This window comes from Malania oleifera, chromosome 4 (genome assembly GCF_029873635.1).
Source record: "Malania oleifera isolate guangnan ecotype guangnan chromosome 4, ASM2987363v1, whole genome shotgun sequence".
In the NCBI taxonomy this organism is placed as follows: Eukaryota; Viridiplantae; Streptophyta; class Magnoliopsida; order Santalales; family Ximeniaceae; genus Malania; species Malania oleifera.
The window spans coordinates 101,009,711-101,034,810 of record NC_080420.1 but is presented as its reverse complement, the minus strand read 5'-3'; the positions used below and the strand labels follow the sequence as shown (position 1 = coordinate 101,034,810).

The 25,100-nt window shown below is 32.9% G+C and overlaps 1 protein-coding gene across 1 annotated transcript; it reads left to right on the top strand.

The window, feature by feature from the left end:
* Positions 1 to 22,804: 22,804 nt before the first annotated feature.
* LOC131153906 (transcription factor MYB4-like) lies at positions 22,805 to 24,424 on the top strand. The gene is made up of 3 exons (XM_058106353.1): positions 22,805 to 22,937; positions 23,168 to 23,297; positions 23,950 to 24,424. The coding sequence occupies exons 1-3, from the start codon at positions 22,805 to 22,807 to the stop codon at positions 24,422 to 24,424; spliced, it is 738 nt and encodes a 245-aa protein (XP_057962336.1).
* Positions 24,425 to 25,100: the final 676 nt, after the last annotated feature.

The following is a 25,100-nucleotide window of genomic DNA, read 5'->3' as shown; positions in this document are numbered from 1 at the left end:
GAATAGACGGAGAAGACAGAGATTCTCTGCCCAGGGTGTTGTGCGCCGAACTAAAACAGGAGGCGGCAAACAGAAACGGGGGGCGGGCTGAGAGGGAACGACTACCAACGATTGATGATTGAGCGACGATGGAGAGGGAACGGCTACCAACGATGACGATGATGGCGTCCAGAATGGCAGCGAGCAGGGGGTTTAAGAAAAAAAAAAGAAAGGGTTAACTTGTCTCTGATACCATGTTAAGATTAATGCAAAATTTATTAATCTTTTGTTTGTACACATTCAACTGTACAAGGCCATCCTTTTATAGGAGAAGGAGGCATCTAGGGTACAAGGGTAAGGGAGATATACTAACATAGGTACAAGGGTATTTTAGGGAGATATATTAACAAGTACCTTTAGAGTGACTTCGATATCAAATGTAATAGTGTTAAACCTACTTTAGTATGGTATTGTACGGTTTAACCCACTAATCGAACCTCATGTATCCTATACAAACATCTCACACAGTTAAAATTTAGGGTAAAAGACACTAACATCCTTTGAGGTTTGACAAAAACGACACAAAAACCTCATTTGAGATTTTAAAAATCTCAAAAGTCTCCTTTGAAATTTCAAAATTTTCACATACCTCCTCAGACAAACTTCTCTTTGTGTTTGATAAAAAAAAAAAAAAAAAAAACTTTTTTAGGAATATACGTGTCTCAAAAATCAAATGTCAAGAAAGATTTATAGAATTTTTAAAATTCTAGGAGTTTTTTTTAAAGATTTCTAAAGTTTTACGAGGGAGAGCTTTGTCTTTTTGTCAAAACTCAACCTAGGTTGTTGCCCTAACAAAGTTTAAAATCTTGTTTTGATGATAACAAATCAAATGAATTTAACATATTTGGTTAAGTGAAGTTTCAGGATTCAAGTGTTTTAGATTAAGATCAAGTGTAGTGACCCGAAGAATAATAGCATTTTAATAATAAGAGGGAGAGAAAATAGATACAGAAACAGAAGGAGGCCGTATACTTCATCGACGAACACAGGGTCTCGTCGACGAAGGTCTTCAGAATTTCGTCGATGAGAAAATACCGAGAGACGGTTCGGACTGCTCTGAATTTCGTCGAAGAACACAAGGTCTTGTTGACGAATTTTGTGAAGGGCTCGTCAACGAGGTGACATGTCTCATCGACGAACCTGGCCCTATAAATAGTGGAAACCTGGGATTTTTTACTATTTTTTACCAAGCTCTCTCTCTCTCTCTCTCTCTCTCTCTCTCTCTCTCTCTCTCTCTATGTCTCCCTCTCCCTTCTCTCTTCGATTCCAGCCCCACTAGTCACCGGATCGACAATCCGAAGCTACCGCGACACTCCTAGAAGAGTTCTCTGCGAATCTACAGGAGCGGATCATCACGAAAGCAAAGTTGGATTTCATCCCAAATTTAGGGTAAGGACTTTTATCCAGTTTTTGACTTCCTGGCAGTTATAGGAAATGATGTAGGCAGAAAAATACTGATATTTAGTTCTGGAAAATATCGTTTTCAAGGTGTTGTATAGGAGGCCCTGCGGGTATCGGGCTAAAGTACAGTAGGGGCTTTTCAGAGTTAAGGTAAGGGATATAAGCTATGTTAGGAAATTTCTAAATAGTATACAATGTATTTATTTACGAAAATTATGTATTAAAGTATGGTGTGGCTTGTGAATATGTATGTAGTACGGGGATATGTTTTACGAATTGTAGTTTCATGATTTTTATGAATTTCAGTACCATGATTTTGCGGACTTAAGTTCTATGATTATGTGAACTTCAGTACCATGATTTTACGAATTTTAGTACCATGATTATACGAATCTCAGTATCATGATTATATGAATTCCAGTATTATGAATATGCAATTTCATGTTATGATTATTCAGATTTCAGTACGTTTTGCAGCATCATGGTTATTATGATTACTTCAGAATCATGGTAAATCAAATAAATATGTATAGAAATATATTATATGATATCAGACCCTGTTGGACTTGTAGCTATAGAGCACAGTACCGTTGCTACAGATACTATGTTACTTTATGAGTGCAACCACCTATTCAGATAATACGTAGTACGGTCGACCACGTAGGCCCTTGAAGAGGTTAGGCTCCCCATCCAGATATGGGTTGAGGTGGGCAGGTCGACTGACGGAGTTCAGTGATTTATTCTTGGTTGGCCAGCCAGGGTAAATCCAGTCTACGGGCCGCACAACCTTGTCATAAGAGGCATGTCATGACACAGATAGCCACAGGGAACAGTTTCAGTTACTATTACTTACGTATTGATTTACAGAAACGGGGATCCTACTTATATACATTAGAAGTATTTTGAATTATAACCATAATACTGATATGTCAAGCAATAGGGAAAAGGGGGGTGTACTTTATTATTTGTGCTGTACTTTTGTACTCAGTTATTCATGTTTATATGAATTACAGATTTCATGAAATATATATATATATATATATATATATATATATATATATATATATAATAGCTCATTTGCCACACATTAGTAATAGCATATTTCTTCTTACTGAGCGTTGGCTCATCCAAGTGTTTAAATATTTTTCAGGTGATCTAGGTAGGCGAGCAAACCAGGCTCGCAAATAGAGGGGCATCTGTAGTGCCCTGTCAGAGAGTGAGTATTATTTTGGGAACGTTTTTGTAAACCCTAGCTAGCTGAGGGTATTTTTTTTTTGGGAAACAAATACATGTACATATTTTAGAAACATGTAGTACTCTGGTATTATGTGGCATTATATATAATGGTTTATGGTTGCGTTTGTATGATTTTTGCTTCCTGCTGCTTAGGTTAATACTATGGTATCAGAGTATTTTATTTGCTATTATGAAAAAAAAAATCAATTTAATAAGCAGGTCGTGACATCGAGTGCTACAAAGCTTGAACTTAAAGTTAGAAGATCTTATGAAGTTAAAGACTATTGAAGTAAGAAGACAAAATAAAAAGCAATGCATGAAGACTTAGTGATTAGAAAGTCATAATCTTTAAGAAGTCTCATGAAGTATTTCACAAATTTCAATATAAATGTTTGAAACTCTTAGGAACTATTATTGAGTTAAAGACCCGTTTTTGAAAACCATGAAAAATATTTTTTTAAAAGTCTCATTTCAACATTCCAAATTTAAAAGCTAAAGAGTTTTGGAAACAAATTTCTTGAAAGCATACAAGTTGTGAGGACAGCTGACTGATGCATTGTCGTCAAGCGACTGACATAATTATGCTGATAAAATTGAGCAAACAGAAGCAGGATAGGCGACTGATGAAACATAATCAGGTGACTAACATTTTTGTGCTGTTAAAAACTAAACAGACATAATCGAGACAAAAGACTAACCCATCTAGCACAGTGAACTTAAGAGGCATAGGTGACTGACCTCAGGTCACAATCAACTGACTGTCGTACTTTAAAATTTACAACAGCGAGTGAAAGTTTCCAAAATTGATTGCTTGGCCCCCAATTTTAAGAAAACTTGGGAAACAATACAAGTAACTTGGGGAATATGAAAATTTACTTTTTACGTATATAAATACATTTAAAAAAAAAAAAAAAAAGGGCGACACCTCCATTTATTTATTAAAATACCCTCACTTTTGGTGGACGAATATCGTGATTACAAGACCAACCAAACTAGGACAACAAAACTAAACATAACTGACAAATAAGATAAAAACATAAACACAACAAAACTCAAAACAAAATACACCAAACAAAACTCTAGAGTTAAACTAATGATGAACGGAAACGAGACCCCACCTATCCATCTGAAGAATACCTTTCAGATAACATGGTAGAAGGTGTTGTTCTTCGTAAATTACATTGTTTCTCATTTCTCCTTCTTTAGCAAGAAAATCAGTCGCACTATTGCCTTCCCTATATTGATGCATCACCATGACGTTCACTTATTCTAATTCCACCATGAGCTCCTCCCAAAATTCCCAAAGATACCACAAAGTACATTTACCTTTCCGAAGCCAATGAACTACAATTCGCGAGTCACTTTCAATAATCACATTAAAATAATGCAAACTTTTGCACAAATGAATTTCCTCTCTAATTGCTTTTAATTTCGCACTATTATTCGTACAATTGCAAAAATAACTTGAAAAACCCGCTTTAACCATGCCATGGCCGTCCCGAATAATTCCTCCACCTCCTGAAGTACCTAGATTGCCCCACAACTCCCATCACAGTTAAGTTTTATCCAACCTACTGGAGGTTTAATCCACTAAATAATTTTTTCAGACCTGTCACAAATTCCTTGATGCTTAATTTGAAACTTAATCAAAATCTTAATGTCCGACTTCTTCAATATTTGAAAAGAATTGTTGCTCTCAGCAATAAAACTAACCCAGAATCGAACATTTTTCCACATCTGATATGCACTTTAATAAAATCCTCTCATTCTCACTTTACATCTACGATTCTAGAGGCACCACGTAATTAAACACGGAATCAGCCCGAATAATATACCTTTAATAGACGTTTTTTTAGCATAGTAGAACCAATTTGCCATTTTGTTTTTCCATGGAAGGGATCATTGGAAAGGAATCCCCAACGCCACACTAGCCCGACGCCAAACCTCTGAAGCCACCTCACCTAAAGAAAGAATATAACCAATGTTTTCCTGACTTTTCTGAACGCAACAATCACAAGTTGAAGCCATCGATATTTCTTTGGCCTAAATTCTGTCATCTACAGCCAAACATCTAAACCAAGCTCTCCATAAACACATTGAGATTCTTTTAGGCAATAAAGAATGCCAAAACCAGTCATTCCACACAAAATTATCACTTCTGCTCCTCACTGCCTCCCAAGCCGTTTTTGTAGAGAAATTATTGTCAGGGGCAGGCTTCCAGACAAAAATATCCTACCCACTTTTACCCGCCGGCACCTGGTGCAAAATTTCCCTTATTTTATCGGCACCAACCAATTCCAGTACTAAATCAGAGTTCCAATTATTATTTAACTAGCAATCATTAATACATAGTTTCTTGATCAAAATATCCTCAGTGTTCACAGATAACGGGCATGATGATAGCCACCAGTTGAACCAAAAAGAAGAGTTCCCACCTCTCACCAAAATTTTAACATGTATTTTAATATCTATAAATACATGTTAATCCCAATAATTAAACAACAACAATAATCAACATTCAAGCAAATTCTTTCTACTCTTTAAAGCTATCTTACTAATACTTTTGTTAAAGTTCCTGCTGTGTTCTTATTGATAAAAGCTCACGATTCTTTAATCCTTCACTGAGCATTTCAATCTAAGATAGAAACACAATGATATTTACTTGAGCTTCAATCTTTATATTGTTATATTGTTGAAGTATATTGTTCTTTAAATTGTATAAATATGATCTAACAAAGAGTTTTCTTATATGACACAAAGTTTGTTTCTTTGTTATTGTTTTTTACGATTCAAGGTATTGGATCGTTGCTTAGCAAGAAGGGGTACTCTTATTAGAGAGGAGTTTCCACTTGAGAAGGAGAAAGGTTGTAACTTTGTCTATTAAATAAAGTTGGAAAGCAAAATTCTCACAGCGGTTGCTCAAGGCAAGGACGTAGGCTGCTAGCCAAACCTTGTAAAAAATTCGGCTCTCAGCTCTTCTCCCTACTCTCTTTAATTTTCTGTAAGAATATGCTTTGCATGTATGATCTTTAACTCTTGCTGAATTTTGGGAATTGCTGAACTTTTGATTTTAATCCATATTTGAAATCAGTATACTATATTGGTTATTGGTTGATTTGATATATTCAATTAAAATTCTGATTTTGAATATCAACAGCTGAAAGGTATTTTAAGTTGCAATTTTTATAAAATCAAATCTCTGAAATTATATTTCATTAAATCAGAATTTTAATTCAAAATATTTTGAGATTTGTTTCTAGCATTTCTAAATTGATGCTCAGAATTTATCAGCTAGGCTTTCACATCAACGTATTGAATTTGGATTGAATATTGACTAAACTTGATTAATTAATCAATATTACATTATTTAAGTGATTGTTGAAGGTTGATTACTTACATAAAGTAAATTTAGCTAAAATTAAAACTCAACTAAGGAATTAGTAATCCAAAGAAGTAAAGAAATTTAAAAATCCCAAATTACCGCCCTCTTGGGAGTATACCTAAATTCTCATAGGTGATTGTCTTTTACTTATGTTAAAAAACATAGTAATTGATTCCAAAGATTTTTCTTAGGATAGTTTGACCTCATGTGACTTTTTAAAAGAACCTTTTAAGAAAGAGATGATAAAAATGATCTTTTTATATTACCTTAAAAATGTTTGCCCCCTCTCCTATGAAAAAGGGAACTACTAGAAAAAAAAAAAGTTAGATTTGGAGTGTTTGATAAAAAAAAGTTGTGAAATTTGTAAGTATTTAAAATGACTAAAGTAGATATAAATTGTTTACAAAACACGCGTGATCTAATTTTAATTATTAAAAAAGATAAATTGAGGCAAAAAAAGAGAGTCAAACTCACTTGTAAAACATATCTTATAGAAGTTCCTCACATAAAATTTTGGGTAAAAGTACACTAACCTCCTCTAAAGTTTGACAAAAAGATAAAGACTTCTGTTAAGGTTTCAAAAATTATAGAGACCTCCCCTAAGGTTTAAGAATTTCAGGAACCTTTTTAGTGATTTGTCAAACAAAGGCACAAACCTCCTCTTATATTCCAAAAAAAAAAAGTCTTCTAAGGGCATGTTTGTGTCTTTTTGACAAATTTCAATAAAAATCTGTGATATTTTTTAAATTTTAGGAGAGGTCAATGAGATTTTTGAAATATCAAGGGAGATCCTTATCTTTTTTTCAAACCTAATAAAGGTCTATAAAGGGAATTATGTAGTTTTCCAATAAACCGTCGATAATTTCTATATTTACCTTTCGATGGTTTGAGACAGAATGTTTTTCAGGAGAAAACCGTTGATGGAAAATCCCAATGTACATTTGAAGATTTGCTAATATCCTAACGTATATTATCACCTATTAATAAAAGAAAGGTCTATAAAGGTAATTATATAGTTTTCCAGCAAACCGTTGAGAGTTTCTACATATACCCTTCGACGGTTTGAGAAAGAATGCTTTTCAGGAGAAAATCGTTGATGGATACCCTTGTTATTGAATTGCCGAGAATCCTAACGTCAGTTGCAGATTTGCTAATATCCGTCTTTTGAACTAAAACTTTAAATTTTCACCCTTGGACTTGCTATTGAATAAAAAATTAAAAAATAGAAATCAAATCAAAACACGTCATGGCATGCGCACGTTTGTTTGGTTGCAGCTACGTCAACATGGTAATGAATTATGGAACTTTCTACTACAGAATCCTTCCCCCTCCATTATCACCTATTAATAAAATATAGATATACACATTGAATTTATCTTCAAATTTAAAAATATTTTATTAAGTAAATTGGGAGTGTATCTCCTCCACATTCTTTTCTTTCTTTTCTATTTATTTTCCTTTTTCAACCCTATTGGTTACTTACATTTTTTCTCTTTTCAAAAAATATGTATTAAAAAAGGGCTTACCTCTTCCATTACATCACAAAATCAATTAATTAATTAATAAATTTTAAATGAAACCAAGTGGGATCGGAAAGTTCATTCATTGAACAAAGGGAAAGAAATCGACGCCAAATAAGTACTTATTGACATGCAATAATGAGTTACGTAAAGTCGCCATAATTTTTCAACAGAGTTATGATTTTATGATCAAATGATGTCAACTTTTCATATTAATCGAACCTTACAATTCACATTGAGATACAAATATTGGGCAAGTAATTTACTTAATTTTAAAAAAAAAATTTATTTTCTAATGAATGTCATGTTAAATTACAATTTTGCACGTTGCATGGAAGTTTATTTACATTTTTGACCTCATATGATGAAAGAGTGAGCTATGGCATGGATTAAATATACCAAATAGTTGCTAGCTGTATCTATTTATTTACCTTTTTTTCAACCCTATCGGTTACATTTTTTTCTCTTTTTTTAAAAAATATGTATTGGAAAAAGATCTTAGACTCATTCATTACGTTATAAAATTAATTAATTAATTAATTAATTTTAAATGAAACTGAGTGGGATCGGAAAGTTCATTCATTGAACAAAAGAGAAGAAATTGACACCCAATAAATACTCATAATTTACGTAAAGTCCCCATAATTTTCAATAGAGTCATGATTTTATGACCAAATGATGTCAACATTTCATGTTAATCGTACCTCACGATTTATATTGCGATACAAAATACAGTGCAGGTTAACGTTAGTTTAAATTTTTTTTTTTTATGTAAGTTTTTATTTAGAGAGGATGAGAAAAAAAGTTCCTTTTAACTAATTGTCAAATGAATGTCATGTTAAATTACAATTTTGCACATTGCATGGAAGTTTATTTACCTTTTTGACCCTATACGATGAAAAAGTGAGCTATGGCATGGATTAAATATGCCTAGGTAGCTGCAAGCTTCAAACCGACACGCTTATTGAAAAACGGGAAAAAAAAATACACACACGATAAAAAAAAAAAATACAAAAACAACATAGGATTATTGGATATATATATTGCATGGGAAACAGCTTATAATGGAATTTTACAATAGGCATTAATTATTATATATGGTGCAAGAATAACGACTCTTTTATTTTTCACATAATTAAATCGCCACCAGGCCAAGTAGAATAAATAAAACAAAAATTAAGAAAAAAAAAGAAGAAGAAGAGGGAATAGTTACTTCCCGACTAAATGTGTCTATGTTAGTTAAAATATATTTTCTTAATTAATAATTTAGGAGTTGGTTCAAGTGAATATTGGCGAGTTACAAAATTTTTCATTAATAAGAGGTATTGAGTTCATATCCATAGAAATCTCAATTTTTAATTTATGAGAAGGGAAATATAAGGCTAGTCATGTCCTCTTTCGATTTGGTGCTGTTTAAGGGGTTTGAAAAGATCGTCTAGGTTAGAATTTTGGGTGATGTTGCTATTAAAAATTGTATGACTTTTGTCAAATTGTCTTTCGACCGCGATCACCTGAAAGGAATCAAACAAGAATAACTTGGAGGACCAGGTAAATGAAGAGTGAGTGAGAATGAGATGCTTACCTCTTCTCCAAGTCCCTTTTTATAGTGGTGGAGGTTGACCCTCCATCAATCCGACATTTATGGGCATTATTATGCTTGTGGAGGTTACAAAGGTTTTATGGGCATTTTTGTGGAGGTTTTAAGTATAGTTTTGTAACCATTCCTCTCATAAATGTATGCACATTAAAATTTGCATGTCGGTTATGAAAAAAGGTTTAAAGGTGGTTTTATAACCATTCTTCCTTTTGAGTAAGGATATTTTGGGTGTATATCACTTCTCCCCCCCCCCCCCCTCTCTGGTTTTGAATTTTTGAAACCAATTTCCAAAGTTTAAATGCCTTAGAAACTGTCGAACACATATTGTTGACCCTTATAGGTCACACCCGGTTTTGATAATGATAAATACTCAGGTATTTGATGGCTTTCAAGTGTATGTGCAGGTTCATTTTAGCAGATCAACTAATGGCACATGAAAGTAAAGCATGAAGACCCTGAAGATTTTATTTCATATTGTAAATTCGATTTATGTAATATGGGTCTGTAATTGTAACTAAGGATATGATTTGTAATAATTATCTGCACATCATGCATATAGGATCTGTAAGCTCATAAAGGTCATAGATTGACCATAAGGACTGAATGACCTTAGGGCACCCTTCGGTCGATCGAAACCGAATTTTTGGGATTATCTCAAAACAGCCCTTGAAAAGACCCTAGTAAGACCTTAGGTCCCAAACACTCATGCATATATATCATACAAAATTGAGAAGTGTTAAAAATAAATAAAAATGAATAATATAGAGAAATTTGAGAGAGCTCAGGCGACTGAACCCCAAGAGTTCAAAACTCCTCGAGCGCCCAAACTGTTGAAAAGTCAACAGTTGACTTAGGCTATCGGGCAACCGAACAATTTTGTGCATACCTTCCATGGGCGCTCGAACCACCTGAAAATGACCTCTCACCAACTCGGGCTATCGAGAGATTTAGTTCAAATTAAGTCACGGGCGACCGAACACATGAGTTCGGGCTACCGAACCTATGATCAGGCACTTGAAAGTTCGAAGAAATATTTCTAACTTTGGTTTGGGCCACCGAACAGGAACTCGGGCTGCTGAACTGATTTAAAGGGCTTTTTTTATTGTCTCTAATTAGGCAACCGAACTAGAGTTCAACCACCCGAACCTCACCGGGTTAAAAAAAATTTAACTGAGGTAAATACAGGTTAATTTGAGATAATTGTGTTTAAACATTTTGAAACTTTTCTAAGAATTCCCAACAAATCTCAAATGGTTATAATTTTACCCTTACCTATAAATATAGGCTCATTTGTGAGGATTAACAATTAATTAGCAAATTCATTAACAAAAATTCTCTTTATTTCAAAATCCTATTCTTGCCCAAATACTCTCATATCTCCATTCCCTTGATACATTTTAGCATTGTGAGAGCATATTGGTTGTGCTAGTGTATATTTGGTATTGCTAGAACTCCTATTTGCTTGATTGATTTTTGATATTATTTTTGGGGAGTTTAGTTAAGGTTTATCACACAGATTTCAATATTATAAATCTTGGGTTGGGATAAACTAACAAACTTAGGGATCTTTGGATTGTCATTGCAAGATTCCCTTAACTTTGATTTTGTTGTGCAAAAACATTTTCTACAAGCTATAATATTTTTCAAACTACTCTTGAACTCATTACATTAAAAGAAAATATTTTGAGTTAGTTTGAATATTTGATTAAGCATCTTTGAGACCCTAGTTTATTATTGAGATTTGATATTTACTGTTTTAAAGAAATAGTTTGATTAGAACACTTTTGAGCATATTAATGATAATACCTTGTTGAGTGTTACTTGCACAAAATCACATCTATCACTGAGCTTACATTTCCTATATTGTTGATATGTAGTTGATTGTGTAAGGACTCGAACCTGAGTAGGTTCCTACATATAAATTTTTCAGCAAACGCAAATAAATCTAAATTATTTTTATTACCAGAGCACTAATTAGTTTTATTACAAATATATGTCTCAACTATTAAAATGCAAATTTTCAAAATTATAAAATACACAAATATATTTTAAATTGTAATATGCTAATTTTTTTATTCTACTCAGCTCTTTCTATTCCCGTCCATGCATTTGTTATGTCAGATTTCTGGTACACTCTTCAAAATGATTTAAAATGTAAAATAATGATTGGGATGAGATGACGCTCAGTAAGTAAATAAGATTATTATTAGTGTGTGACTAAAATGAGTTTTCAAAATATTTTAATTTCATAAAATAATATTCAATACTATAACTTTAAAAATGCTTTTAAAATAAATGTAAATTTAAAAATTTCTGCATAAAAACTTTTGTCATCAACTACAACAGTAAACTTTTATAATCATATACTATAACTGTTAAATTAAACTTTTAATTTTAAAAACTGTAATTATAATTTTTAATTATATACTTTTCCTTATGCGTTTCTTCAGATCATCATTTAGGCACAATAATGGTCATACTCATATAAACTTATACTTTACCTTCAAATCATCAATAACTCTGTACACGTAATTAAATATGTATATACATATACTATAAAAATCACCCGTAGGCATGTTAATTGTAAGTCATGTTTACCCCTATAATTGGGTTGTGAGGTCCGAAAACTGGACTTAGTTGGCTGGCCGGCCAAACTAAATCAACGTACATCATCATTAAGTGAGATTTTCCCTATTAAACCCTGGTCCGACTCAAGTGTGCACTCAGAAGAAATCCACTACCATATAAAACCACTCTGTAAATAGTGTGGGTGCACTCTGATCCGTTTAAACTTTAAGTTGCGGTACCGAGCATTCGTAATTTTCTATATCGTCTGAGCCGTAAAGGGTTTTAAAAATGTTTTTATTATATAATTTGTACAATTAAAATAATATCATGAAAATTTCATTTTTACTCATATTTTTGTGAAATATGCAACATAAAAAAATTCAACTCATATAATCTTTACTCATATTTTCATGAAATATGCAACGTATAAATAAACTCATGCCACACAATTTTCGTGTTAAAAATATTTTCTTAACTAGAAATTAATGATGTAAAATACTCGAGGGGTTTAGAACATTTCTTAACTCAAAAATAAATACAAGTATATTAAAGATAAAACTAGTATAATTAAATATGCGTAAAAATAAACTCAAGAGAATTTTATAAAACTAACTAATATAATCGAAATTTATTTACAAATAAACTTCGGTATGAATTTTAAATAAAAATCTAACATAATCAAATTTACTTACCTCTTTTTTTACCTTGTGCTACGAACACAATAACTATCTCTAAGAAATGAGATCGGAAAGAGTGGGTGAGTGAGAACTTACTCAAAAATTCTCTCTCCACCACTAATTCTTTCACTCACTAATCCTTCTCTTCCTTTGAAATTTTTTTATGTAAAATGAAGGTTGAGAGCTTCCTATTTATAGGAAAATTTTGGGAAAGAAAATAGAATTTGTAAAAGTGTAAGGAGAGGGGTGATGTAACGACCTACTATTTAACTGGGTTTATATATATATATATACTATAACATTTGAAATGCTCTGATACCACACTGGATTAAACTCAATCATCAACCTAAGCAGCGAGAAGCAGAAATCAAATAAACATAACCATATGTAATTATATACAATACCAAAATATACAAGCACGACTGTTCTCCAAAATACCCTCGACTGGCTAGGGTTATACAGAAATACTCCAAAAGAAATACTTACTCTCTACTGACAAGGCAGTACCGAAGCCCCTCTACCTGCGAGCCTGATCTGCTCGCTTACTTGGATCACCAGAAAAATGTTAAATTAATTGGGATGAGCCAATGCTCAGTAAGACGAAATATGCTATTACTAGTGTGTGGCAAATGAGTTACCAAACAGTGAAAATCTATTACTATATAGTCATGTATCACTGAATCTGTAAAGTACAATACTAGTAATATAAATCTTCATCTTTTACCTGTTGCTTAACATTTCTGTACTTTAGGTTTCTACTCAAAATACTACTAATATATATATATATATATATATATATATATATTTTCTATTTCTGTAAATCTGTATAAACATAGTAATAACTGTAAACTTCCCTGTGGATAACTGTGTGTCCTGATTTAACCCCTTATGACAGGGTTGTGCGACCCGTAGGCGAGATTTACCCTAGCTGGCTAACCAAGAATAAATCACTATACTCCATAGTCTGATCAGCAATTCTCAACCCATATCTGATGAAGAGTCTGTCCACTCATGGGCTCTGTTAATCGACTTTTATACCACGTATTATCTGAATAGGTGGTTGCACTCTGTATACTGTATGTAGCTATGATACCGTGCTCTGTAACTGTATGGTCCAACAGGATCTGATAATACATAATACATCTCTATATACAACTATTTGTTTTACCATGATTCTGTAATAACTGTATAAATCATGACGCTGTAGAAAACTATATCTATATCAACCGTATTTCTGTAATTAACTGTAAATCTGTATGTCATGGTACTGTAAAACTATATAATCATGATATTTCTGTAATTTCTATAAAATACATTCATTGTTTGTATATTCTGCAAAACACATCTTTGAAAAATACTGTAAAGCATGTTTCTATACTATATTATATTCTCAAGCCACACAATAATTTTAAAACATATTAATCATACTTGATAAATTGTATATATCTCTACTGTGAATAATACTCTGGTTGAACATTTATAATTTTATACTAAAATCATACTCAAATAACCTAACATAGCATATTTCCCTTACCTATTTCCTGCTAAAACCCTCCTACTATAACAGGTCCTACACCCGCAGGGTTCTCTACTCAACACCCTAAAAATCATAAATCCCAGAACAAAACATTACTATTTCTACGTCTATTACATTTCTTACAACTTCTGAAAACCCAAATTCTGAATAAAAGACCTTACCCTAGATTTGGGATGAATTCCAACTTCGTTCCACTGACGATCCGCTCCAGTAGACTTGAAGAGAACTCCGCCAGGAGTGTCGTGGTGGCCTCAGATTGTCGATCTAGCGACTGATGGGACCGAAATCGAAGAGAGATAGAGGAGGGGTCGTAGGAGAGACAGAGAGAGAGAGAGAGAGCGGCGTTGTATTTCTGAATTAATCTGAAGTTTTGCACTATTTATACTGCGAGATTCGTCGATGAGTCACGTCACCTCGTTGACGAGTCCTGTAAAAAGTTCGTCGACGAATCTATACTCTCGTCGACGAATTTCAGACTTCCCAAAATTCCTCTCTCGGTATCTTCTCGCTAACGAGACAGGACCTCGTCAACGAGGTCCTGAAGAACCCTCGTCGACAAAACCCATGTGTTCGTTGATGAGACCTGGGAAAATTTCTTGGAATTATCACCTCCAAAATGTAATGTCATCGACGAACGTTTCACGTTCGTCAACGAAGTCGGCTGCCTTCTTCTGTTACTAATTCCATTTCCCTCCCTCTTTATTATTTAAATATCATTATTACTTGGGTCGTTACAGGTGAAATTATAATTTTTTAAAATTAAAGAATGAGCATAAGATGAGTTAGACATAGGTTAGGTATATGATAGGGATGGAGGTCATGTGAGAGTGCTTGCGACCACTCCCCTTTAATTAATTTTTTAATTAATTAATTATTTATTTTATTTTTAAATTTTTTTAAAAAATCATTATTATTATTATCATTGTTATTATTTTTAAGTCATATTTTAGTATTTTTTTTAAAGAATTAAATTCAAATTTCAAAAACTCATGTGAGCCGCACATGGTCTTGTAGGTTCCGCACAACTTCAAGACCCAAGTGGATCCTACGTAACTCCAATAGTCCTCACACAGTTTTATGAGTCCTACATAGTTTTGAGACTCATGTGTACCCCACACGACCTCGAGACTCATGTGGGTCCCACATAGGATACGTATATTATTATTATTATTATTTTACCATGTATTTCTACAAATTATGTCTGTCAAAATACTATTTTATGTATATGTACTTATTTACGTGTACACCAGTGTCTATCCTATTTTTCTTGTAAAATTCTATTTTGACCAGGCCAACCTCCAGGGAGCGACTGAGCCGCAATGGTTTCTGAACACTCACTAAGACAAGGTCTTTTTTAGGCATCAAACATGAAATCAAGGATCCTACAGAAAAACACTTCTGTATTGATATTAACTTAATGACCATTTTTATTGTTTTATTATTATTATTATTATGCTTTAATCGTATATATATATTTTTAGGTCATCATAGATTGAGTATACTGTGTGTATTGTAGTACATACCTGCTTAGTTGAGAAGCACATTTCCATGTACGTAAATTTATATTGATTGTATTTCAGGCATAGGTCTGAAGAGGGAGACTATCCCTGTTAAATAGTTCTGAACTAACTTAGATCCGGTTAAGAAAGTTAAGTGCGCCATCCTGGTAAGGCGTGTTGGTTGAGGTTAGTTTTGTGAATTGACCTGGTTGTAATCGGTGCCGCTCCACCTGTTAAGTGAACTTTAGTGGAACCTCAGGCTTACGAGCTAGGGGCGAGGACGTAGGCATAGTTGGCCGAACCCCGATAACATTTCTTGTGCGTGCTTTTAATTTCTGCATTTTAAATTCCAGTACATGAATGTTTATATTTTACTATTGTAAATGATTAGGTTTATAATCGCATAGACAGACCCTAGGTTGCGTAATACTGCCAATCTGGTTTAACCTAGGAGGAATAAATTTTAAATACCCAATTCACCCTCCTCTTGGGAATATACCAAACCTAACATATATATATTTAACCCAAGCTGTATTTAGTTCAATCTAAGTCATTTTCTCAACTTACTCCGAGTTGCTCTCGGCTCATTCGAGTTGTTTTTGGCTTCCGCCGAGTTGTTACTCAGCTGAACCAGGGCTAAATTTGATTCCATCTGAGTCGTATCCGACTTGAACTGAGTAGCTCTTAGCTTTATCTGAGCCAAATTGGCTCCCTACGAGTTGTTTTTCGGCTGCATATGTGCTACTCATGGCTTATCCGATCCGTTTTGACTAACTTTGAGCCTTTTTTTTTTAAATCTGAGTGGCTATTCGGCTCAATCTGAGCCGCTATTCAACTAGATCTATGTTGTTTTGGCTCAATCTAAGCCTCTGTTTGACTAAATCTAAAATGTTTTGGTTCAATTCGAGCTGTTGTCCAGTTATATCTGAGTTGTTTTGGTTCAATCTGAGCTACTGTTCAGTTGGATCTAAGTTGTTTTGGCTCAATCCAAGCAGTTGTTCGGCTGGATCCAAGATGTTTTGGCTCAATCTTAGCTGATGTCAACTCAATACAAATCGAATAGACTTCCTTAGAGCCATTTTTTTCAGTTGAATCCATGCTGCTCCCGGATCTTCCGAGCTGTTTTAGGGGATTCCGAGCCTTTTTTTGGCTGAGTCTGAGATGCTATTTGGGTGGATTTTTGCCATTTCGGCCTAATCTGAGTTGAATCTTGCACATTTTGGCTCATTATGGGCTGATAACCTTGCTCGTGTAGGCTTAATATATAAGCCAAATATTTAACCTCTTTGGCTTTGTCTGAGCTGATTTCATCAGTGTTTTTCTTGATTTGAGCTGAATGTTTTACACCTTTGCTTAATCTGAGTCAAATGCTTTGCAATTTCTTAGATTTAACTATGTCTATCTCGTGATTTGTGCTCATCAGTTTGAGCCGGTCTTTGGACCTCATGAACTATGCTCATTTGTTGGGCCAATTTTGGTGAGTAGTGCTTATTTGCTTGGCTCATGAGCTATGCTAATCAATAAGGTTGGTCTTCGGGCCTTATGAGCTATACTCATCAGTTGGCCCAGTTTTCAGGCCTTATGAGCTATACTCGTCAGTTGGGCCAATCTTGGGCCTCATGAGCTAAAGATTGAAAGACTAGAAGGTTAGACATTAAGACCTGAAGATCTAGTGAGTTAAAAGCTCCATTTAGAGGGATATTTAAACATCTAAAGACTTAAAGGCTCTAAAGTGAAAAATCAAGTTCTAAAAACCTAAATGCTTTAAGATGCGAGTTAAAGACTTAAAGACTTTAAGGTTGTGAGTTGAGATTGAAGCTTTTACAACTTAAGAGCTCTAGACCAAATGTTAAAGCTTCGAAGACCTAAAAACTTCAAGTTGGGAGCTAAAGCCTTGACAACTTGAGAGCAGTGGATTGAGAGCTAGTCGAGACAAATTGAAGGTTATAAATTGAGGCCTTAATGACTTTTAGAACTGTGATTAGATTAATAAAGCCTAAAAAATTTCAATAGCCTAAATATGTTCTTATATTTTTGGGAGTGGATAAAATTCCCATATACCAAAATTAGTTCAAGCTAAAATAGTTAATTGACAACAACCTTTTACTCATGTAATCATAAAAGAGAAAATTGCTTGGAAGGCCACAAGTGGCCTCTACAAGACCTCTCTAATGTTTAAAATAAGTGTCATTAGCATTGAATGTAATGAACCTTTGAGAGTTCTGAAGAGGAGACCTTTAAATAGAAGGTCATATCATCCTAGGTCACGTAATGAGTAGTTCCCTAATATGGGGAGAGTATGTAGAAGTATTAAAAAAATCACTTCTAAACCATGGAGATATTGCCCACTTTCCCACTTTCTATTCAAAATTAGTTATGGAGATCTTGTTTTGTTATGGTGGCATTATTTTATTGAGAGAGTATTTTCCGTCCATAAGATAGGATGTTGTTTGATGAAGGTATTATAAATTTAAAAATTTATAACTTATTTATGAATAAATACTTAAAAGAATGAAATGTATATGTATATAGGGGATGTGTATAGTGGTGAATACGAATGGAAAAAAATGATGATTTTAGTAGTATATACTAAATTTCTCAAGTTAAATATATTCTACCATGAAAAGTTAAATAATATGTACATTTATAACAAAGGGGATGCGATTGTAAATTGATCAACCACCTCTAAAACATTTAACACAACTAGTTTTTACTTAAATACATATTTGATTCTACAAGAAATTGAATTCCAATTAGGAAGTTTGAGTTGATAGCTTGTTCTGACCACTAGATCACCCAATAAAGAGTAAATTTAAAATATGGATGTTAACAAATCATAAAAATGATAATATACAATAATCAAAACGCATATTGAACCGATAGAGATGGTATATAATTGCAAGAGGCAAAGTAAAATTGTCAAAGATTTCATAATCCTAAACCTAAGTATAATTTTTAAACGTTGTCCACACACCACTGACTACAATTAAGGATTATAAATTAGCTTTTCTTATTCGTGTATTCCTTAGCTTACATGCGTAAATAATACTATTTGTTCATAAAATTATGGGTAATGAGTTACAAATCTTGAAAAGAAATCTCAAAAATACATTATGATCACTAACAACTTCTTTTTCACACAATCATAAATTGAATTAATTTTTAACAAGAAAAAAATACGTGGCAATATTGAATCCTAAACATGCGCATACACACACACAAAAAAAGTTATATTATAAAGAAAAGAAAAGAAAATGGTCTCTAAAGTTTACTTTAAATTAGCATAGAAATCCTTACAATATTGAAATGAGTTTATATAGATTAAATTGGTTATATAGAATCTTAAACATGCACATATACACAAAAAAAGTAATATTATAAAGAAAAGAAAATGGTCTCTAAAGTTTACTTTAAATTAGCATAGAGATCCTTACAATATTGAAATGAGTTTATATAGATTAAATTGGTTATATAGAATCCTAAACATGCGCATACACACACATAAAAAAAGTTATATTATAAAAGATTCATCACTTGAATATAAGTATCATGTATGATGATTAATTAAACGTTTTTATTAACTATTTTTTTAGTTTAGGAAACCCTTACGTCCATTCTCATCCCTTTTTCTTTTTCTTTTTTATTTTATTTTTCTTGTTCTAGCTATTTAATTAGATTTAGCTTTTTCGAGGTTATTATCAAAATTTATTGACTTTTAGATCACTTGTATATATGTCAACCCTATTCCGCGTATAAGTATAGATATATGTTTATTAGGATGATAATGTTGTTTAAAGCATGAGAAAAATATGAAAAAATAGGTATGACATATGAGAGACACACAAATGCAATCATAAAAATGTAGAATATATATAATGCACTAATTAAGGTTGACATGACAACTAATAGACATAATAATGTATTTAAATACAATATTTAAGAAAATTTCACTTATATTATTTGCATATTACTTCTTCCATTATAAACATTGATAAAGTTATTATAATTTTTTTTTCAAAAAAAATTAATATTGCTACATCCTTAGTAGTATTCTTCCTTTATATAATTATATCTATAATTTTTTCATTAACACAAAAAAAACTTATTTTACAATTTATCATTGTGTAAGCATTGTGCCTAAATTCTTAAGAAATTACGCCCTAAGATTATGTGCATACATATAAAGCAAATACAAAAATTTGAGAAAAAACAAAGGGAGAAGAAGAACATGAATTTACATGGTCCAACAATATGCCCATGTACACAAAGTCCTTACGCAATTTTCACTATCAATGAAAAACTATCTTCTTTGGGTTTCAACTCTCGGCTACAATGTCTATATGAAGCCTTATATGAAATTGTAAAATACCCGCATATGATATATAGCTATATTGTACCTTGACTCTAACATATTGTAATTATATCCTTATGAGATATATAGTTGTATTGTATCATGACTCTAACATACTGTAGTGCACCCTTATATGATATACAGTTCAATTCTATTGCACCATGACTCTAACATACTGCAGTGTACCTTTGTATGATATATAGTTGTACTACATCATGATTCTAACATATTGTACCATACTATGACTCTAATTTGTAACAACCTTCGAGTGTATACCCTCTGAATATGAGCCACAACTCATCAATCTCCACTTTGAGAAATGTTCACCACTTTGGAGCTTTTAGGATTGTACCTCCACCTGAAACTGCACATTTTTTTTTACATGATTTGACAATATGCCGACGTCTATAAACCCTTGACAATTTTCTTCTCCATCACATCAAACACGATAAAATCTAGTAAACAAGATTGGATAATACTAAAGTTGATATGTTCTAGTTCCATCTAATCATCTTCATCCATTTTCTACGCATTTTCTCCTATCAAAGTCTTGTAAACCTTCTGTTGAACTAATAGACCGGTTACCCACATGTGTCATAGGCCGAAGTTCTCTTTATCATCGAACTTTTTGAATCTTATCTTCATTTCGCTCATCCTTACTAAGATCTACATGCAAATCTTAGAAAAAACAAGCACAAACTTGATGCTCTGATACCAATTGTTGAGAAATTATACCATAAGAATATGCAACTACACATACAGCAAATATGAAAATTAGAGAAAAAACAAAGAGATAAAAAAAACACAAGTTTACGCGGTTCAGCAATATGCCTACGCCCACTGAATCCTTACGCAATTTTCACTATCAATGAAAAATTACATTATCTGGATTTCAACCCTCGACTACAATGTCTATATAGAACCTCGTATAAAACCTCAAAATACATTCATATGAAATACAGTCGTATTGCACCATGATTCTATCATACTCTAACATACTGTACGTTCTATACCCTTATATGATATACAGTCGTATTGCACCATGATTCTAACATACTCTGGCGTATCATAATTCTAATTTGTAAAAGCTTTCAAGTGTATATCTGAATATGGGCCACAACCCAACATAAACTATACGGGCGAAGTATAAATTATTTAAAAAGATAAAAAAAAAAATTAAAAATACATATACATTTATGCAATACCAAATAATTAAATACACTTTCAAATACTCCTGACATAATTCATGAGTGTCATCGTAGCATCATTCCTCTCGTCATTAAAGAAGATTGCATTCCTCACCTATGGGTGGGGTTGGGGCAATTCTTTGTTTACTGCGTCACATGGTACGAGGATGGCTGTCTCACCTCGCCCACCTCAATTAATTATCCTTCCTAATTATTTATCTAATTAATTTACTGCATTAAGTATTAATTAATTAAAAATTTGAAAAGAATTTTTTTTATTGGAGAGTAGACAGGAGAGGAGGGGCGGCAGTGCTGGTGTTTTGTCTTCTTCTTTATTCTAATTTGACTTGTGGATCTCCTTCATTACAGATCATGATCACAAATGAGGTCTAAAGTTAAAAAGCAATGGAAAGCAACTCTTACATGGCATTTTTAAAATTACTTTTATATAAATTGAAGTATTTTGTATGGACCATTAATTTGATGTGTGAAACCTAAGAATTTAATGAATTTTTATTTTTATTTTTTTAAAAATATAATAATTTCTGTTTTCAAAAGTTGTATTAAAAAGGGTAGAATAATATTAACGAGTTTATTAAGTTGAGCAAAAATTAATTTCTTTTTATTTTAAAATTTTAGAATAGTGACAAAAATACATAAATTATTTTTAAATTTTTAAAAATTATAGTTTGGAGCATGAATTTTAAGACTTTTATCTTTTTAAAAGAAATAAAATAAATTTCTTATTAAATAACTAAAAATGTGTGAAATCCAACTAGGGAACTTAATAATCAGACCGAATACAAAGAGGAGAAGTGAAAGTAGAATCTAATCTGTAGGAATTACATAACTAAAGAGTAACAAAATTCATAAACAACAATATCCATATCCCATGCTTCCAAAAGTAAGATAAGAAATCAAATATCTAAAAAATGATAAAAATATATTTTTCAACTTCCTAAATAAATTTGAAAAATTGCAAATAACGAGGTATTTTTATAATTATTTGAAGAATTAGATATGAAAAATAAAGCTATTTCTACAAGTGAATAGTGTCAATTTTTTTTTTTTCATCTTTTCATATGAATATTTTGAAAAATGAAAAATTAGCTAGTTTTTAAATAATTTTTTAGAAAATAAAAAGTAATAACTATTTTCCATAGTCAAACAGTCCTTAGGTGTCTTGGAATACTCTGTCCCCTCTATTAAAACCATGTTACATAAATTTGTGTGCGTCAAAATTACTTAAAAATTAATGACACAAAATATGAAACTTGAAAAGTCAAAGGAAAAAACTTAATACCCATCAATAAGGGCGGCCGTTTGCCGAATTATTGAAGATCGCAATAGATTATATTTATTTTTTGTCTTTCTTTCTTTTCTTTTCTTTTTTTATTTTTTTAAAAAGGTGTGTTTAAACAAGTAGACCACGGTCAGTAATTTGCATTAAACCCAAGCACAAAAATGACAATTTTTTTAATTAAAGTAATATTAAAAAAAAAAAAAAAAGACAAGAGGATAAGTAGCATTATAAGTACTTTATTCTAGAAAAAGCAGAGTTATTTTTTATTATTATTATTTCACTTTTTGAAAAATGGCGCTGCAGGTATACCCCACCAGGGGCCATCTGCAACACGTTTTGATTTGTGGTGTGCTTTTTATGAAGAACCATTAAAGTTCTGGTCACGACTTCCAAACACCCCCTGTCTCTACCTTCATAAAAGACAAACACAGGAGAAGAATTTAAAGAAGAAGAAGAAGAAGGAGGAGGAGGAGGAAAATCCACTGATCGCCAAGAAGAAACATAGAAATGGAGAGGGCGCCGTGCTGTGAGAAGATGGGACTGAAGAAGGGGCCATGGACTCGCGAAGAAGATCAGATTTTGATCTCTTATATTCAGAAATACGGCCATGAAAATTGGCGCGCTCTTCCCAAACTAGCTGGTCAGTATACCGTACACTTCATGCATATATACTCAAATCTCTTGCATTCCGAAAATGATCGATATCTCAGATCGTGTATTTTGGATAGTATCCGACTTATACAAGATAGCAGGGTGTCTGGTCGATATACTATCCGAAACATGCGTATGATCAGTCGGAACATGGACGATATACTTAGCATTATCGATGATATACTGTGTTATGTGCTTATTTTGTTATCTTGGTTTAAGGGTTGATGAGGTGCGGGAAGAGTTGCAGGCTTCGATGGACGAATTATCTTCGACCAGGTATTAAACGAGGAAACTTCACCAAGGAAGAAGAAGAAACCATCATCAAGCTGCATCATATTCTTGGAAATAGGTTTGTACGCGTATAATACGTTTCATAGGTGTATATTGAAGACCATTTTCATGCATACTGTTTTATTAAATTAAAAAGAAGAAAGCAAGAAGCAAGTTGTGGTGTGCAGTGTATGGAGCACCATGGGAGTACGACTGCAACTTTCTTTTACAAAATGTCTTAATTATTAATTAATTATTTATTTTATATGTTTTTTTTTTTCTTCCCAACAATCAATTTGGTTAACCAAGTGGGAATCATAATCATTTTCTCTTCCAAAATAGACAAAGGAAATATGCTTGAATTCGTAAGATTGCATTATTTAGAGAAGAAAATAGGCATATATAGTCAATTAGTTAGGATTTTCTTAAAAATTAAGTTAAAAAATTCTTCACACTTCTTTTTCTTGCTTTTTGCTTTTCTTTTCGTTCTTGGGCAACATTCCATATTCCAAAAATTCGTCAAGTAATATATGTTGGCTCCACAAAAGATGAGCTCCACTCTTACACGAATCCCTATGACACCCATAGTTTTTCAAGATGTTAATTAGTTTATTTTTCTTTGTTTCTTTTTTTGGTCAACATATACATATGCATTCAAGTTTCTAATATAGTCATCATTTAAAATTTTCAAAGCTTCAAATATTGATTAATTAATTAATTAATCTTTCTAGGTGGTCAGCCATTGCTGCAAGATTGCCCGGACGAACTGACAACGAGATTAAAAATATATGGCACACCCAATTGAAGAAGAGAGCCCTCAAGCAAAACCCTACCGCGCATAACGTCAACAACACTTGCAGCAGAGGCCAGTACTTCCCAGACCTGTCCATGCACGACGTCGTTTACTCCCCCATTTCCCCTCTGAAATTTCCCGGCAACTTATCCGGCGGAGACATTCCGGCGATAACAGCCATGCGGCCGTGCTTGGAAGAGCGCGCGCAGCTCATCATGACTGCAGCCTCCGTGAGCCGTCCCGGAGAAAGCAATAATAATAACAATGGCAACTTTCCAGTTGTCGCTGATTCTAGGGTTCATCAGTATCCTGCTTCTCACGTGGAACCAGGGAGTGCTATGAATTTGGAAGTGACAGAGGATGACATGGATTTTTGGTACAACCTGTTGATAAAGGCAGGAGACTCTGTGTAGCTGCTTGCATGGATGTGTAATTTAGATACAACACAATAATGATATCAGGCCTTTACGTACTGATGGACTGACCCTTACACAAATTGAAATAGACACTTGATTGACGTCATAAAAGTTGGATGAAGGGTTGTCGAGATTACTTCTTCTTCCCATGATTGAAGAAATCAATGGTTGGTGTTGGCATGGAGGCATATAGAGGAGAATTTAGGAAGTATGTGCGGTTTTGTTCCTTGGTTTGTGATGATGTATGTAGGGTAAAGTGAATGAAGAAAACTTCTGTATGGTGTTTACTTTTTCTTTTTTTTTTTTCTTTTTTCTTTTCTTATTGGATAAGTTTTTATTTTATTTTTTTCCCCCAAATTTTCAGCTAATAGCTCTGATTTTCTTGAGTTTTTTAAAAAGGAATGTACATGGTAGAACAAAATTATGACATCAAATAACTCATAGTGCTAATTGAGCAATTTTAATCTTGGGATTAGATGCTAATTAGCACACGAGTCATATTATCCTTGGCCTACCCATAGGGGTAGACATCTCAGGGCTTAGTGGGACAAGATTCAACCTCAACCAAGCTATCCAAGTTGTATCGGTCAAGATTCGTGTAGCCAAGTTATAGAATTAAGGAAACGCCATATGAAAATAGTTTGTAAGTCTTAATGAGTAATTGTTGTTGAAT

Bases quoted from the DNA above. Each gene is read 5' to 3' on its own strand.
- LOC131153906 (XM_058106353.1), top strand. From the start codon at position 22,805: ATGGAGAGGGCGCCGTGCTGTGAGAAGATGGGACTGAAGAAGGGGCCA. The intron at 22,938-23,167 runs GTCAGTATACCG...TCTTGGTTTAAG, and splicing joins CGCTCTTCCCAAACTAGCTG to GGTTGATGAGGTGCGGGAAG. The intron at 23,298-23,949 runs GTTTGTACGCGT...TAATCTTTCTAG, and splicing joins CATCATATTCTTGGAAATAG to GTGGTCAGCCATTGCTGCAA.